We start from the raw sequence: 16,357 nt of genomic DNA, 5'->3' as shown, positions 1-16,357 counted from the left end.
TGCGCTGGGAGCGAGGGAGGATCTGAAGCAGCGCTGGGAGGCCCCGTCCTTATCACGGCTGCCATGGGGCAGCCCGCTGTCCCTCACGGGTCGGGGCGGCCGCCATCCGTGTGCCTGCAGGCAGCCTGCAGAGAGGGGGCACACGGCATCGTGTGGGCGCAACCCACGGGCAAACCCGCCACCCACCGCCATCCCAAGCTGAAGGCTGCGCCATGCCCACGCTTCTGACCACCCCCATGCTCCCCTTGAGCCCCCCCCCAAAACCTTCCAAGCATCCCAGCCCACGTGCAGCCCTGCAGCCCGGTGAGGTGAGCACAGGGCCGGGATCACAAACAGCTGCCCCTCAGCCCCCCCCGTGATGTTGGCGAGGGCCTCAATGCACGCGTGTGCAGCTGGAGCACAGAGCTCCCAAATGAAAGGAAAGGGGGGGAAAGGGGAAGGGAGGAAGAAGGAAGAAAAAAAAAAAAAAAAAAAAAAAAAAAGCGACTATTTTCTGCAAGTTTGGGCACAGGCTCGAGGCTGAGGAATGTCAAAGCAGCCCACACCCCGCGGAATCCGCTCCATCTGCCTCTGAAGGGCTGGGAAAGAGGAGGGGAGGGTGGAAGTTCGGCTTTGGGGGGGGGGGGGGGCGCACGCACGGCGATATTTGGAGTAAAGGGACCCCGCTCCCCCCCTCCTGCCCACCCCCTGCAGGCTGCGTGCCGGGGTCCCTGTGGGCGCACGCCTGCAGGGACGCTCGGGCTGTGAGGCCGGGCCAGGCGTGCGGCCACGCAGGCAGAGGCAGGCGGTGCACACGCCTGTGCTTGCACACGCCGGGTGTCACGCACTGTGTGGTGCCCTCACCTGTGTGTCACCGCACGGCCCGGGGGGGTCGGGAGGGGGATGGGGGTGAGCAGTCCTTGCTTTGTGTGCACCCTGACAGCCAATCTGACCAGCACTGCTGGTGCCGGGGGGCACAACCACACCGCGCACACAGACGTCACAGCGGTGGTGGCGGGTTGGGGGGGGGGGGGGACATCCCCATCGCTCACATGGCTTAGCTGCGGGATCCCCCCCAGCAGGACCTCACCGCGCGCCCTGCTGCCCTTCCAGCCCTATGCAAGCCTTAGGCTGAGCGAGACCTGGAGGGGACGGGGGGGGCACCGGGCCCATCGGAGCGCACACAGCGCACGCAGCCCCGCACACAGCGGCCTCCCCCTCCGCTCCCCCCGCTGCTCCCTCGCTCCCCCCATCCCAGCACACACCGGACCCCCGCAGCCCCCTCCCACATCCCGCCCCCCCCCAAATACCTGCACATGCCAGATGCTCTCCTCGGCCCGACCCCGGCCCCCCCCCCGCCTCGCCCCGCTCGGAGCTCCTACGGGACTCCCGGCCGCTGCGGGCCGCCGAGGCGGGGGCGGCGCTGGCGTTGCATGGCGGCCCCCGCAAGCCCCGCCCACCGCCGCCGCGCCCGGAAGTGACGCCCACGCCCCGCCCACCCCGTTGCCGGGACAACGCCGCGCGCGCGCTTTCGTGGCGCTGCTGCAGCTGCGGTGCGGGCTGTGCTGCACTGCATTACATTGCACTGCATTGCATTACATTGCACTGCATTACATTGCACTGCATTACATTGCACTGCATTGCATTACATTGCACTGCATTACATTGCACTGCATTGCATTGCACTGCATTGCATTACATTGCACTGCACTGCATTACATTGCACTGCATTACATTGCACTGCATTGCATTGCATTGCACTGCACGCAGCCGGCCCGCAGCGTTCCCTCCCCGCAGAGCTGGCACCTTCCCAGCGTTGCACGGTTGCTTTCCTCCGGCTTTTGCTGCAGCGTGCTGCTGTGGCGAGGAAACTCACGCTGGGGTTCCATGCTTGTGCTGCAGCAGCCCCCCAATGTCTGCACGATTTTCACCGTGGGGTTTCTTTGCGTTGCAGCCGTCGCTGCTGGGGGTGGGGAAACTGAGGCGTAACCTCGGGGTGACCCACGCTGCAATACAGCCGTGTGGCTGCTGTTGTCCCCTGGGATGAGCTGGGACTTCGGTGCTGCTGATGGCCAGAACAAAGCAACGCTGACCCCATCTTCCACGGGAGCAAAGCCCCATTGCCTGTCCCTTCCCCAGAGCCCCAGCGTTTGCTCCCACGTGCCCCAGAGCCTCCTGCGTGTCCCTGTTCCCTCCCACGATGCTCCTTGAAAGAGCTCAAAGCCCGTGTGTGCACCCCTGCCCCCCTCCCCCCAGGACCCTCCCTGTGACTTTCCACCCACCCCAGAGCAGTGTTTGCTTCCAGGTCCTGACCTGTGGCCGGAATGTGTCTGTGTCACGGCAAGCCACAAAATAACTTTACTGTGCCATACTCTGCAGCTTAACGATGCAGTTGCTTCAACAACAGCTTCTCAAAGGGAAAAGGGGTGTGGGGTTGGGAGCATTAAAACTACAGAATCCTCTTTGCTGCATCTGAGACCAAACACCTTGTGGGGAACGGGATCGTCGCTGGGACTCCTTGGCTCCCCACTCTGCAGCCATCAGGAGGAGGGGGTGGGGTGGAGGGAGGGGAGTCTGGAGGCAGCTCAGGAGCTCCAGCCATGAGTCCCAGGCAGTCTGCAGGACCTGGAGCCGTGGGACGAAGGGGTGGCTTGGCTGGGGAGGAGAAATGCTGTGGTCTCAGTGCTGCAGTGGGTGAGGCAGAGTCGGGCCAGTGTCCTCGTGAAAGCTGGACAGAAATGGATCTGCTGAGCCCTGAAGGATTGTAGGGAGAGGAGGAACACCATGCTTCTGTCAAGGAGGTGCAAGGAATATCCCGGTCCGGGTGCTGGTTTGCGTGTGCTGCTGGATCCCCATATCCACTGACGGGGCTGGGAGGAGGGGGGAAGGCTGGGAGGACGGGGAGGAGCACCAGGCTACCAGGCTGGAGTTCGAGCTGCTCAGCCCCGTTCACAGCTTCTGGATCTTCTCAGCTACAACGACGGGGTTTTCCTTCCGGATCTTCTCAGCAGCTTCTGCCTTGTAGTCATAGGGGCAGGCGTGCATGTCTGAGTATCGGTGAATGGCACAGAACAGATTCCCACAGCGACAGTCGAAGCCTACAGGGAAGGAGAGCAGAGACTAAGCCACGGTCGTCCCCATCCAGCAACAGGACGGCAGCAGAGCCCTCTCCTGCCACACCACCAAACTCCACTAATGCAGGAAGAGCTCAGAGCAGGGAGCTCTGCACCCAGATCCATAACCCAGGCTGCAGCCGGAGCTGGGGCAGCACAGCAGCAGCACCTGGGCTGACGGGCAGCGAGCCAGCAAACAAAACCTTCCTTCACCTCATCAGCGTCGCTTTCAAGTTATTTAGGCCTTAAAAGTTCATAACTGAGTCAGAGAGACAGCACTGCTCAGAAATGTTTCTGTCAACGCTGGGAAACTGAGGCACGGAGAAGGGGAGGGATGTGCTGCAGGACAGCAGCTCAGCTCCCCACTGCATTGGCAATGAACTCCTCTCCGTAGCAACCAGGGGCTGTGAAGACCACAAACACAACGCTGTGAGGAATCACACCTATTTGAGAAAGCCCATTTTATCCTACATGCTCTGAATTCACAGGAATTTTCTGCAAGCAGATTCCTACTGGAAAATAATCCTCCCTTCGGGTGTGAAGGCTGGGTGCAGAGCCCACCTTGCCACCTTGCCCACAATTCCAGCCTTATAAATCTGCACTTATTCTATGGGACTGCCCCAAAATCTCCAAGGCAGCTCAGGCAGCAGAGTGCCAGATGCTAAGCAAACCTGGGGCTGACCCTGCCAAAGCAGCGTGCATCCATGGAGGCAGAAAAGCAGAGCATGCTGCTAGGACAGCGTGACCTGCAGAGCACCACGGATTGCTAGATGCCAAGAGCTAATTTGGAGGAACGATGTTTTCATATTAACAAACCCTGGCCAAGGTCGTTGCTTCACAAATTTCCCTTCCACGGTTCTGCCAGTGATCCCTGCTCCCATCACAGCACCTCTTGCTCTCAAGCTTTACAGACTCAACAAGGAGCACTGCCTGAGAGCTCCCTGCTTTCAGAAAGCTAACGGCACAAGTCAAGCAGCCCTAACAAACAAAGGATGAATGGAGTGGGATTTCAGTTTGGGTCTAACTCACTTCACATCAGCAGTAGCAAGGCTTTACTGCTGCCTCGAGTAGGAGCACAATTGGATCTACAGTGAACACCAGCTGTATTTCTGCAAACAGCTTCTGAGCAGAAATAACCCGAGAGGCACCGCTCCACGCACTTCTGCAACCCTGAATTCAAGGGCTGGCACAGAGAGCTGCACTCCATCCCCTTCCCATCTGCACGACTTGCAGACCCAAAGCACTTTTTGGAGGGGTGCCCCCTGCCCTCTGAGCCACGGCAACGCTCTGAGCTCAGGCAGCAGGGCAGCAGGAGGCGAGCTGCCTGCAGGCTGCTGGGGCTGCAGCACACAGGCTTCCCCCCGGTCAGGGTCTCACCAGTCAGCCCAATCTTCTTCCGGCATGTGAAGCAGCGATTCTTCTTCTGTTTCGGTTTCTCCGGAGAAGTTTTGTCCTCAGCTGCACTCTGGGATGTTTCAAGGAGGGCACCTGAACCAAAGGCCAGAGTTCTGTTACTTTGATAAACTCACAGACGCATCATTTTACTCCTCCAGCTGCTCGATTGTGGGTCTGTGCCAGACAACACCTCTGCATGCACGCTGCCCTAACCCCAGTTAGCAGCCTGCAGACATCAGACCCCAAACTGAGGCTCGTCTGCTTCCACTGAGACCTACACCTCACACAGCTTCATGTTTTCTCCCCACGTCAATTCCCCCAGTCCGCAGCTCAGAAACACCAGCAAGACACCAAAGTTTAGCTAAGGCATCAGAAGGTACAGCTCTCTCCTGCTGAGGAAAATTAATGCTAAGTAGAATTATCTGGTGCTTGCCATAGGTTAAGAATGCACAGGGACAGCCAGCTTAGTTGATGTAAACATCTGAGCCTGGAATAAAAAAAAAAAAACATCAAAAATTAACCCCTTGCAAGTAATGCAAGTAATTGTTTTTGTTGACTCTTATGTAAGTGTTCCTCATATGTAGGTCTCAGAATGCTCTGCACAGATACTCATCGCTGTCTCTAATCTACCGAAAGGAAAACTGAGCTCTGAAAGCCAGACTGAAGGTCACTGATTTCCTACAGCAACTCAGCTGGAGACAACAGGAGGGAGAGCTGCAGCTGCTGGAAGATAACACCTGCAGCGTGCTGAAACCTGGCTTTGTGGATCCAGCCCTGAACCTCCTGTCATCCCACTAACAGAAAACAGGGCAGGCTCTTTCAAGTCTCTTTCACCATCATGCTTGCTGCTCAAACCAACTTCCTAGATGGGTGTCACCTCATCTCATCTCGTGCAAAAGCCAAACCAACCAGTCTACCTGATGAGGAAGATGCTGGGGTGGCCTCTTCCGTCTTGGCGAGCCCTTCTGTCTCACTGCTGCCTTCTTCTCTGGATATGCTCATGGCTGTCATCTGGTGGGTCACAGGAGTCTGAGCACTGTGAGCATGTGTGACAGACAAACAAAGCAAAGAGCAAACATCAATACTGCACTCTGAGGAACAGTTACATGGGAGAGATCTTCAGCCCATCGATAGCTCTGTTACTCTCGGATGGAGCTCAGGACTACAGCAGGCCTGGACCCCTTGGGAGCTGGGATCAAAGTTCTTTACAGACACCAACAGAATGAATGTGTGATGACCTCAGTTTCCTTTCCTACCCAGTTACATCCCAAAGCCAACAGCCCATCCAAACAAGTCCAGGACCAGGGGAACAGTTATGAGTCATGGCTGCAAAGTGATGGGAGAGATAAGCAGTGTGCTCCTCTAAGTGAGATCCCTAAAGCAGCTCTTGCAGCTTCCAGACTGGATCACCACCAGATGCTTTCTCTTACAACTGAGTCAAAATGGAGCAACTGAACACAGTTATGGACAGAGCAGATGCACCAGCTGTAACAGAACCAGTTTCCTACAGGGTTTTGGTTCACTACCAACCTCTGGCACTTGCCTCTCAATCACTCATTACCATCAGGGACACCTCAATCTTCCAGTTAAACCAGGATCGCAGTAAACTGTGTCAGACCCAGCCTGTTTTACAGATCCCCTTGGCCACGCAAAGGATGAAAGCCCGTCCCTTGTGTCCTAAGGCTGGTCTGCAGCACAGCTGCAGGTACCCCCACAGACCAAGCCCTCACCTGGCTTTCGCATCCTCAGGTGTGGAGTCCTCCTCTGCCCGCTGCCCTGCCATGGAGTCTGATGCCACAGGGCTGCTGCTGGGACTGCTGGCTGCTGAGAGACAAGAGCACAATTTGGTGAAGCCTCAGAAATGTTAGGATGGAAAAAGCACCCCTTCTGCACGCTTGGCTGCTCCCCACACAGTGACAGGTGGGCTGAGTTCATTACAAAACAAACTTTTTTACTTCGTTGCTTTTGCTTGTCAACCCCAGAGAGAAAACTGTGCAAACTCAAGTCCAAAGTCTTCCCCAGAAGTGATTTATTTGGAGGGATCTGACGTGATTTCTAGCAGTCACACAGCTCAGGGAGCAGATGACAGCTACAAGTTTGTGCTGCTGAGGAAGACACAAGTGCAAGTGGCATTTCACAACTTACTGCAAGGTGTTTCACAAATAGCTGCCACTGGGAGGAAAACAACAGACCCTCTTGCAGGGAACAAAGATTTCCTGCAGGGATTGAATCTGACCAACACCAGCACCGTGCTCCAAGCCAGTCAGAGGCACTCATTTAACACAGATTTCTTGGACAAAAATCCTCTACCTGGAGGGCTGATCCGGTCACTGCTCTGCTGCCTCTGCAGGAATTCCTTATAGCAAACGGAGCACATCCCGTTGGTGCGTGGGCTGCCATAGAACCCGCAGCCGGTGGTGCACAGCAGAGGCACCTGGGTTTGGTTGGTCTCCTGAGCCATCCTTTCTCCTCCAAGGTGCCAAACTGCAAAGGGGGAATAAAAAGGAGACAGCTGTTTTTTTGTGGTCCTTGAGAGCAGCTCGGCAGAGAAGGACCTGGGGGTCCTGATGGACGAGAGACTTAACATGAGCCAGCAGTGCGTTCTGGCAGCTCGAAAGGCAAATGGGATGGCAAATGAAATGGCAAATGGGATCCTGGGCTCCATCAGGAGAGGGGTGGTCAGCAGGGACAGGGAGGTGATTGTCCCTCTCTCCTCGGCTCTTGTGAGGCCCCATCTGGAGTCCTGTGTCCAGGTGTGGAGCCCCTCAGTACAAGAAAGACAGGGAGATTTTGGAAAGGGTCCAGAGGAGGGCGACTAAGATGATCAGGGGGCTGGAGCACCTCCCCTATGAGGACAGGCTGAGGGAGCTGGGCTTGTTCAGCCTGGAGAAGAGAAGGCTGCGGGGCGACCTCATGGCAGCCTATCAGTACCTGAAGGGAACCTACAGCCAGGAGGGGAGTAAACTCTTCAAAAGGGCTGACAATAGCAGGACTAGGGGAAATGGATCCAAGCTGAAGGAGGGAAGATTTAGGTTGGATGTTAGGGGGAAGTTCTTTACAAGGAGAGCGGTTGGGCCCTGGAACGGGCTGCCCAGGGAGGTTGTGGATGCCCCGTCCTTGGACGTGTTCAAGGCCAGGTTGGACGGGGTCCTGGGCAACCTGATCTAAATGAGGATGTTTGGTGGCCCTGCTAGGCAGGGGGGTTGGAACTACATGATCCTTGAGGTCCCTTCCAACCCGGGTGATTCTGTGATTCTGTGATTTACGCTCAGAGAACTTGACTGCAGGAAGGAGCACAAAGCATCCCCAGAACGGATCCTGCACTCACAGCACAGTGCAACCCGAGTCCCTCGAGAGAAGAGACACACATGGCTTGTAAGCAGGATCCACAACCTGGCTGCCACAAAGCCTGGAAGGTCAGCAGGACCTCACTCCACAGAGCTTGCTGCACTCACTGGAGCAGAGGCTCACGTAAGACCTGAATTATCCACTCTAAACATAACAAGAAGTGCCATCGCAGCATGACTAATGACTCCTGCAAACACTGAAGCAACAAATGCAGGTCAAACGGCCAGCATTCAGGTTAATTAGTTACCACCTGCACCCGGCGGGGCTGTTTTCATGACAAGACAGCTTTAATTTTTTCAGTTTTCAGAGGCTGATGCAAGCGATTCCAAGGGAACTCACAATTCTGACATATTTAAGTGTTCTCTGACACGTGCTGGAGGATGAGGGGAACCAGACTGCTATATTTAGGCTGGAAGTCAGAGTAAGGCTTCTCTCCAGCTGCGAGGGGAGCTCTGAAATACCTTCCCAGGAGGAGCCTCCTTCCAAAATGCATCTTACTCTCAGGATCACACACAGCAAACCCAAGAGCTGACCCTGGCGTAGCATTTATGCGGCCACACTGCACTGCACCCTTCCAACCATAGCAATAACTCCTGGCAACAAAAAAACACCAATTCAGAAGACAAAAACACTCAGCACCGTCCCTAGCTGATCTGTTCTGCAGACAAGGCTCTGCTTCCAGGGCAGCACTGACCAGCACACCAACACTGCGGGCTGACAGCAGACAAAAGGAGCAGAGCAGCAGCATGAGCCCTTCCAGCTGCACAACAAGAGCTCTGCAGTGAGGATTTCCCCCCTCCCTTCACCCACGTTTCCTCAGGAAGTGGAACAAGTCAGCTCCCTCATCCCAGTCCCTCTGTGTGAGCAATGTGGCTGCGGCTCTGATAGGGAACAAAGGGATGTTCACAGGTGGCTGTGGCTCGGAAGCCACACCGGCTGTTGCTCCAGGGAGTCACCAGCAGCATTCCTCCTTTTCCCAGCACAGCAGGCACGGCCTCGCAGCTGGCTCTGCTCTCTTTCACACTCCTGGAAAACTTGCTCTGCCAAGGGAACGAAGCGATGGGAACATGAGAAATAAAACCCCCCAGGAGTGCTCCTGAGGGAAGGAAGGGAATCAGCTCTGGGTTTGTCCTCCTTGTCCTCAGCTGGGTGACAGGAACCACAGCTCTGCACTTGGGGTTTCCCCTGCACAGCTCAGGTTGGTGTTTCTGCTACCAGACCTGGAGTTCCTCCATTAAACTGACCTCTCCTTCGGCCCAAGCAGCCACAGGAGCCTGCACCACATCCAGCTCCCCCAGACTGGGAGCAAAAGACAGAATCCCCATTCCTGCATCCAGGTGGCCAACTATTGCCTGACTTTCTGAAATTGTTTCCTATTTTGAGTGGCCCCAGAGACAGAACTGGAGGATTGCTGCTACTGGATGAGTTCAGCTACCCCTGAGCCTACAGTTTACACACAGGCACCAAGCAGCACGGAGCCCTGCTGCCAAACCTGATGAATCACAGAATGGTTTGAGTCGGAAGGGACCTTTAAAGACCATTTGGTCTCACTTCCTGCACTGCGCAAGGACACCCACAGCTGCATTGAGGGCTCAGAGCCCTGACCCCTGACATTGGGTATCTGAAGGATGGGACATCCACCACCCCTCTGGGCAGCCAGTGCTTCATCATCCATATTGTAAAGAACTTCCTTACATCAAGTCTAAGACTCCCCTCTTTTAGTTTGAAGCCATTTCCCCTTGTCCTATCACACAGACCCTGCTAACGAGTCCATCCTCTTGTTTCTTACAGCCCCTATAGGTACCGAGAGGCCGTTCTCAGCTCTCCCCGGAGCCTTCTCTTCTGCAGGCTGCACAGCCCCAGCTCTCAGCCTGTCCTCAGCTCATAGGGAGCTGCTCCATTGCCTTTCTGTAGCACTCCTCTGCTCTCACTCCAGCAGGTCCGTGTCTCTCCTGTACTGAGCACTCCACATCCGGACGCAGTGCTCCAGGTGAGGCCTCACAGCGCAGGGCAGATCCCCTCCCTCACCCGCTGCCCACACTGCTTTGGATGCAGCCAAGGATCCAGCTGGCTTCAAGGCTGCGAGGGCACACAGCGCTGGCTCACGGCCAGCTGCCACCTCCAAGAAACACCGCACCCGAGGGGAGAGAGCTGACCTCGTCCCTTTTGGCTGCTCCATCAGCCCGGAGGCAGCACCGGGCAGGGAGACTCGCTAACACCGCTCCTCGGCCGCGCTGTGTCCACTCACCACCAACGGAGCCTTCTGTCCCTTCTGTCCGCCGCTCTGCTCAGCGAGCCGTGCGCGCTCAGGGCAGCCCGAGGCAGCAGCCCCACCGCCGAGCCTCTCTGTCCCCGTCCGAGCTGCCCGCGGGTTGGCAGGCCGACGCTGTGCTGAAACCCCACCTGAAAGAAAAACCGCAAATCCACATCGCGGCCACGGCACCTCAAACCCAAACCGAGCCCGCGGTGCCCGGGGCTCCCCTGGACGCTACGGGGCCTTCAGCCGTGTGGGTCTGGCCGTGGGGAGGCCGGGCAGGGCGGTAGGAGCGCGCCCCGATCCCCTCGGCCCAGCCGGCCCCGGGGCCGAGCGCGGCTCAAGGCCGTCCCGGAGCGCCCCTCCTCCTCCCCCCCCCCCCCCCCACGCCGCAGCGGGGCGCCCGATCCGGGCGAGCCGTAAAAATCGAGGCCGAGGCTTTGAGGCCTACACGGAGGCCGCGGGTTGGGGCGGAGCAGGCCGCACTCACCGGAGCTGGCGGGCGGCCGCCGGGCCGGGCCGGGCCTGGCCTGGCCGGGCCGGGGGCGGCCGCCGGGAGGCTCAGGCGGGCGGCGGGCAGGGCGAGCGGCCGGGAAACATGGCGGAACGAGGCGGCGGGACCGCGGCCCCCGAGCGCCCTCCCCCGGGGAGGGCCCGGCCGGGCGGGACAGGGTGGGAGGGGAAGGCCGGGGACCCCCGGGCGGAGGGTCTGGGCGTGGGGCGAGCCCTATGGGAGGCGGCCCGCTACAGGGGGACGCCTGGGGACACCGCCGGCTGTTGGTGTTCCTCTGTAGGGACGGGCACGGAGCCGCCCCTGCCCTGGAGATGGGGGCTGTGACGCAGCTGGGGCTGTAGGGAACGGGTCGGGGACCTCCTGCTATGGGGCCGGGACCCCCATCTCCTGCGGCCTGAGTGTGGCAGCCCCATAAGCTGTAGGTGCTGGGGTTCCTCAGCCGTAAGGATCTCCCCCTGCTGCTATAGGGGCTGGGGCATTGGCTGTAGGGGAGGGGAGTGAGGGTCAGCCCGTCTGTGGCAGCTGCAGGAAAGGGCTGGTGATGCTGAGCCCTTGTCACAGGTATAGGGCCAGAACACAGTGCTGAGCTATGGGGGGAGAGCCGTTCCCCCAGGTTCCCCTGTGCGTTTATGCTGTGATGCAGGGTTAATACAAAGTTTATTTGTTCCCAAACAGGTCAAGGAGCTGCTGGTCTATGGACAAAAAAGGATGTTGGGGTGCTCTGAGGACCAGCACATGCTGCAATGCTTCCGTCACACGGTGAGGAGCAGGCCAAGGAGCAACAAGCACCGGCTGCCACCGAGCTCTCTGACTTTGTCCAACACCAGCTCCCAGTTCTTGTTCTGCTTCCTCGTGAGAAGAAAGAGCACCGGAGCAGGCGAGCTCTTCCCTCTGCTGTGTTGGATAACAGCGGTCGCGCTGCTCCTTAATGAGCTACACAGAGCCCTGGCAGTCTCCAGCTGCTGCCTGCAGATCATCCCTGCTGCTCTTCTCTGAACCACATTTGGGTATTGTCACAACATGGTATTGCAAGGTTTGTCTGTCTGTGAGGCTGTGCCCAGGGTGCAGCTCCTTCCTGACAGTGCTCTCCTGTTCCTGACTTTGTGGGTGCCTCCTGGGGGTGGACCTGGATAAATCCCTGGCCAGGGGTGCAGGCAAGCAGCAGAAGCCCTTGAGAAGCCACCGCTAAGCTCAGAGGGATGTTCATCTTCCCACCTTCTTCCTGTCCTAGCAACTATTAAAACATTTGTGGGTTAGCCCTAATTGGCGCGCTGGTTCAGGGTTACTGCATCTCTTCAGAACACCAAAGCCAGGCTTTGCCCTGGGGATGCTCACGGGGCTCTGAGCTCCCAGAGGCACCTTATGGGGCCGTTTCCAGCCTACAAAGGGATCTTGGTGCTGTTTGATTTATTTGCTGGCACGGCACAGGCTGAAGGCCTGAACAAGTCATTCCCTGGCTCCTGTGCAAGGATTTCAGCCACGTCCCGTTGTCCTCAGGCCGCTGCATCGCAGCACAGGTGTGAATCCAGCATCCCTGGACAGCCCTTCGAGAGCAAGAGTTTGTGCTGGGTGCCTGCAGGAGCCTCCATCCCCATTGCAAGAGCTGGGTCGAGCAGCACCAGGCGCCCTCCTGCTGGGACAGACACGGACGGGTGACACCCAGAGCAGCAGCCCGAGCCCACCCAGCTACTGGGGGAGCCGGGACGGGGGACTGGTGGAGGCCACGAGCGCAGCGAGGCAGCCACCAGGTGGCACCAGGCTCCCGCTCACCCCCTCCATCTCCATCCCTTCCTGCTCTCCCTCACCACCCCGCTTCCAGCCTGGGGTGCGAGCTGAGGGTCTCAGAGGGGTGATAAAGGCGTTTTGAGCAGAGCCGTGAGGCATTTCCCCAGTATGCCGACCCAGCCTGGGTCTGCGCCCTCCCTGTCCCACTCTCCCTTGTCCCCCAGACGTGCTGTGGTCACCGCTGTGGTCTTGCTGCTGCTGGAGCATCCTCGCCTCCCACCTGGAGCCCATCCCTGCCCACAGAGGGGCTGCAGTCAGCCCCCTCCAAGGCCAATCTCTGGGTTATCTAATGCCTGCCACACAGCACAGAAATGTCACTCCACCTGGGGGAGCAAGGCGTGCGGGGAGGGGAGAGCTGAGAGAGCAGGGGCAGGAGAACCAGGAGCAAAACAGTATTGATTGCTAGCCAATTATCCCTGTTATCCAAGCAGCACAATTAAAGGACGAGGACAGATTTCCAAGCCTTTCCAGCTTGACTGTGCATACAGGAGCACGCACGCAAGTGCTTACAGCTGCACATGCGTGGCCCCTGCACACACACACACACACACACACACACACAAACCCGTGTGTGCATCCTCTGCTTGGCAGCGCCTGCTGAGCTTGTTTTCCCAGCAGAGTTAATCTCCACGGCCCGCTTTCTGTGCAGCAAGATGTGCTTCCATCTGGCTCCTGCTGAGCCCAGCGGCAAAGTTCTGCCCGTCCAGGAGCTGTGGCCGTGGCACCGTGGCCCTTTTGCTCTTTTCTCCCCCCCTTTCCCATCACCAAGTGCTGCACCCCAGGGCTCTCTCAGGCTGTCAGTAAAACAGGGCTCTGCTTCCCCAATCCTTTGCGGGATGGCCGTGAGGGGAACACAGCTCTGCTCCCATCCCACCCGGAGGGAAGTGTTGGGGAGCACTGATTGTAAGCAGGGACCAAACCACACCTCACAACGCCTGCAGAGGACCGGTGCAGCAGCATGCACTGCTGAGGAGAATGCACACAGCGTGTGCCTGCAGAGCAGGGGTGCTGCATCCCAAAGCAGGGACCCTCCCCAACCCCCTGCCCTGTGCATCCCCTCTGCCTCCTATGCTGCTCCCATCTCCCCCAGCCAACACATTGACCCAGAGCCACGCCGGCCCCTCTCGCCTCAGTGACACACATCTGGGGGAGAGAAGAAGGGGGAGAGGGCATCCAAACCCTCCCCATATGTTCCGTGGGTCAGAAACCCCTCTGTGATCCACCACCTCCTCCTCATCCGCCGTGCACAAAGCGCCCCCCGGGGCGCCGGGAGGAAAGAGAGGACGCGGGAGCCCTTTCACAAGCTGCTCTTTGGTTGCAAACTGCTTAATTTCCTGAACAGAACGATATATTTTTGTTGTTGTTGTTGTGATGGAAGGATGGCACTTTTTGGGGGCTATTCATCGGTCGCCACAGCAACGGGGCTCCGGCAATGGGCAGCTGAGATTGCGGGCGATTAGAGACAACATGTAAAAGGTGGGAGACGCGGGGCACCTCGCGAACGGCCTCTTCCCAAATGACTCCAATTATCCTCATTATTTTCCCCGGCCCATTCTCTTCCCCGGTCTGCAGGAGATGTCATCGTTATATAAACACGGGAGGAGCGGAGAGCTGGAGGAGCGGTGCCTTCTGGTGGGGGCTGACCTGGAAAACTCGTGGTGTGGAGGATGAGACCCTCTGGAAGGAGCTGGGGGGCTGTGAGCCACTTCTTGCGCCCACCGTTGCTCCTTGTGGACAGGTATAGGGAGCCCACGATGCATCGCTGCCATTCTGGGGGTAAAACAGAGGGAAATGGTTCACTGAAGCTGAAGCAGCCTGGAGTTGGGGCTTCCTGCGGTCCGTGGGGCTGCGCCGAAGCACGGCGGCCATAAAACTTTAATGCAGCCTGAAATATTCATGGCGCTTTCGATGCCGACACGGAAATCTCACCAAACGGCCCTGAATATTTCATGGGTGGCCACGTGTTGGGATGCCGGGGGAGCTCCTGTGCCAGGGACACCCCAACCTCAGCCCCTGCGTGGGTCAGAGCCATCCCTGCTCCTCGGCCAAGGCAAGGCTGGAAGTTGTCACCTCCTGCGGGTGATGGGAGCCACTCAGGGCCAAGAGGATTCCACAAGGATTCCACAAGGATGCCCCTCACCTGGGGACATTTGGTGCCAGGAGGTGACCGCAGGGTGGCATCCAGCTCAGATCCCCATCTCCTCCGTGTGCCTGCGTCACCCATGAGGTGCTCCCAGCTTGCTCAGGTGGCTGCAGGTTCCCAGAGCTCGCAGTGCTGGGGACAACGAGGGCACCCAGCCTTGGCCGGGGTGTGGAGGAGACCCAGACCCTGTGTGGGGACAGAGCCTGAGCCCGCAGTGCAGGGCAGGAGCCGCATCCAGTGCTGTGCTTTGCTTCTGGGAGGATGCCGGGGCCACCAAGAATGGTGTCACCCCCCCAAAGCGTTACATGAGGGATGGAAAGGGACCGAGCATCCACCCCACAGACTGCAGCCCCAGCTGCAGCACTGCCACCACCGTCCCCCCCAGCCAATGTCACATCAAATGTGATAAGCTGACAGCTCCGAGCTGTGACACAGGTGACACTGTGGGCGCATCCACCATTGATTGATCCCCGCTCAGCACCTCGGATCAGATGCTCGCCCCTATCTCCCCTTTGCTGCCCATTTAGGGTCACTTTGGCTCTCTAGGAGCATTCCTTTGGGACGGCTGTCCCCCGTGTTTAGGGTTCAGTGGTGCCCCAGTGCCTTCATCCCACAGCCCTGGGGGAGAAAGAAGAAGAGGAGGAAGAGGAGGAGGGTGGAGACGCACCCGCGAGGGCAGAGCTGGGGGACGGGCTGGGAGAAGGAGTTAATTCCTACACCAAAAAGCTCTTTGCTGGCGTCTCAGCTCTAATGGAAGAGTCGTGTCGGATTAGCGGGCGGGGGGCGAGGAGCAGAGCGGGCGCCCAGCGTGCTGGGAGAGGCTGGGGAAGCCATGCGGAATGGCAGATCTGGGCCACTGTGCCAGCGCCGGGGGGGACGAGCCGTGATGGGGACTCTGCTGCTCCTCCTGTCCCCCCTCCACCCCCCCGGCTGCATGGTGTGGGGATGGGGAGGGCTTTTGTTCCCCATCTCGCTTCTGGGTTTGGTTGGTGCTGCTCCCCATCCTTCTGCGGCATCCGTCCTCCCGCAGCACCCCCCCTTGTGCATCATCTGTCCTTCTGCAGCATTTCCTTTCTGCAGCACCCATCCCCTCTGCACAACCCATCCTTGCACAGCACCCATACTTCTCCAGCACCCTTCTGCAGCACCCATCCCTCTGCTTCACCCTTCTGCAGCACCCATGCTTCTACATGACCCATCCTTGCACAGCACCCGTACATCTCCAGCACCCTTCTGCGTCACCAAACTGCATGACTGAATCTTGTGTAGCTCCCATTCTCTTCCAGCATCCTCCAGCAGCACCCATCCCTCTGCAGCACCCATCCCTCTGCAGCACCCATCTGCAGCACCCATCCCCAGATCCTTTCCCAGCACCCATCCTGCAGCACCCACCCTTCCCCACAGCACCGTCCCCACAGAGCTGCATTTCCTCCCTTCCTCTCAGCCCAGACAACACAAAGTTCACAGCATAGGAAACCCCAAACCCCCGGCACTTATGGGGCCATCTCCCCACACCTCTCCTCTCCGCTCGCTGCAATCCAACCGCAGCGCTGGGCTGCCAGAAAGTGGGTCAGGCACATTGGACACCGTGCGTTCACCACCCCGTTCCCATCCTTATCACAGCCCTCACAGTAAATAAACCTGCTGGTCTCCCCAGCAACGCGCCGCAATGGGAGCAGAGTCCAAGGCGAGCCCGGACCGAAGGGAAGAGCCGGGCTGATGGCGGGGCCAGAACCCCAAAGCCTTCAGTGTGGGGCTGGGAATGGAGTCTGCCCCATAGCTGGGGCTGCGTCCCTCCCTGTTAGCGTGGTTGGAGGGTTTAGGGC

The 16,357-nt window shown here is 58.5% G+C and overlaps 1 protein-coding gene across 1 annotated transcript; it reads right to left on the bottom strand.

Moving 5' to 3' along the window:
- Positions 1-2,928: 2,928 nt before the first annotated feature.
- LOC306955410 (AN1-type zinc finger protein 5-like) lies at positions 2,929-6,948 on the bottom strand (the record flags this gene model as incomplete). The annotated part of the gene is made up of 5 exons (XM_079546694.1): positions 2,929-3,077; positions 4,470-4,580; positions 5,405-5,523; positions 6,218-6,311; positions 6,798-6,948. 5 exons carry the CDS (start codon positions 6,946-6,948, stop codon positions 2,929-2,931), a joined length of 624 nt encoding a protein of 207 aa, XP_079402820.1.
- Between the last annotated feature and the right edge of the window lie 9,409 nt (positions 6,949-16,357).

This window comes from Tetrao urogallus, assembly GCF_951394365.1.
Source record: "Tetrao urogallus genome assembly, chromosome: 25".
Taxonomy (NCBI): Eukaryota; Metazoa; Chordata; class Aves; order Galliformes; family Phasianidae; genus Tetrao; species Tetrao urogallus.
The sequence above is the reverse complement of the archived record's forward strand: the minus strand, read 5'-3'. Positions and strand labels throughout refer to the sequence as shown.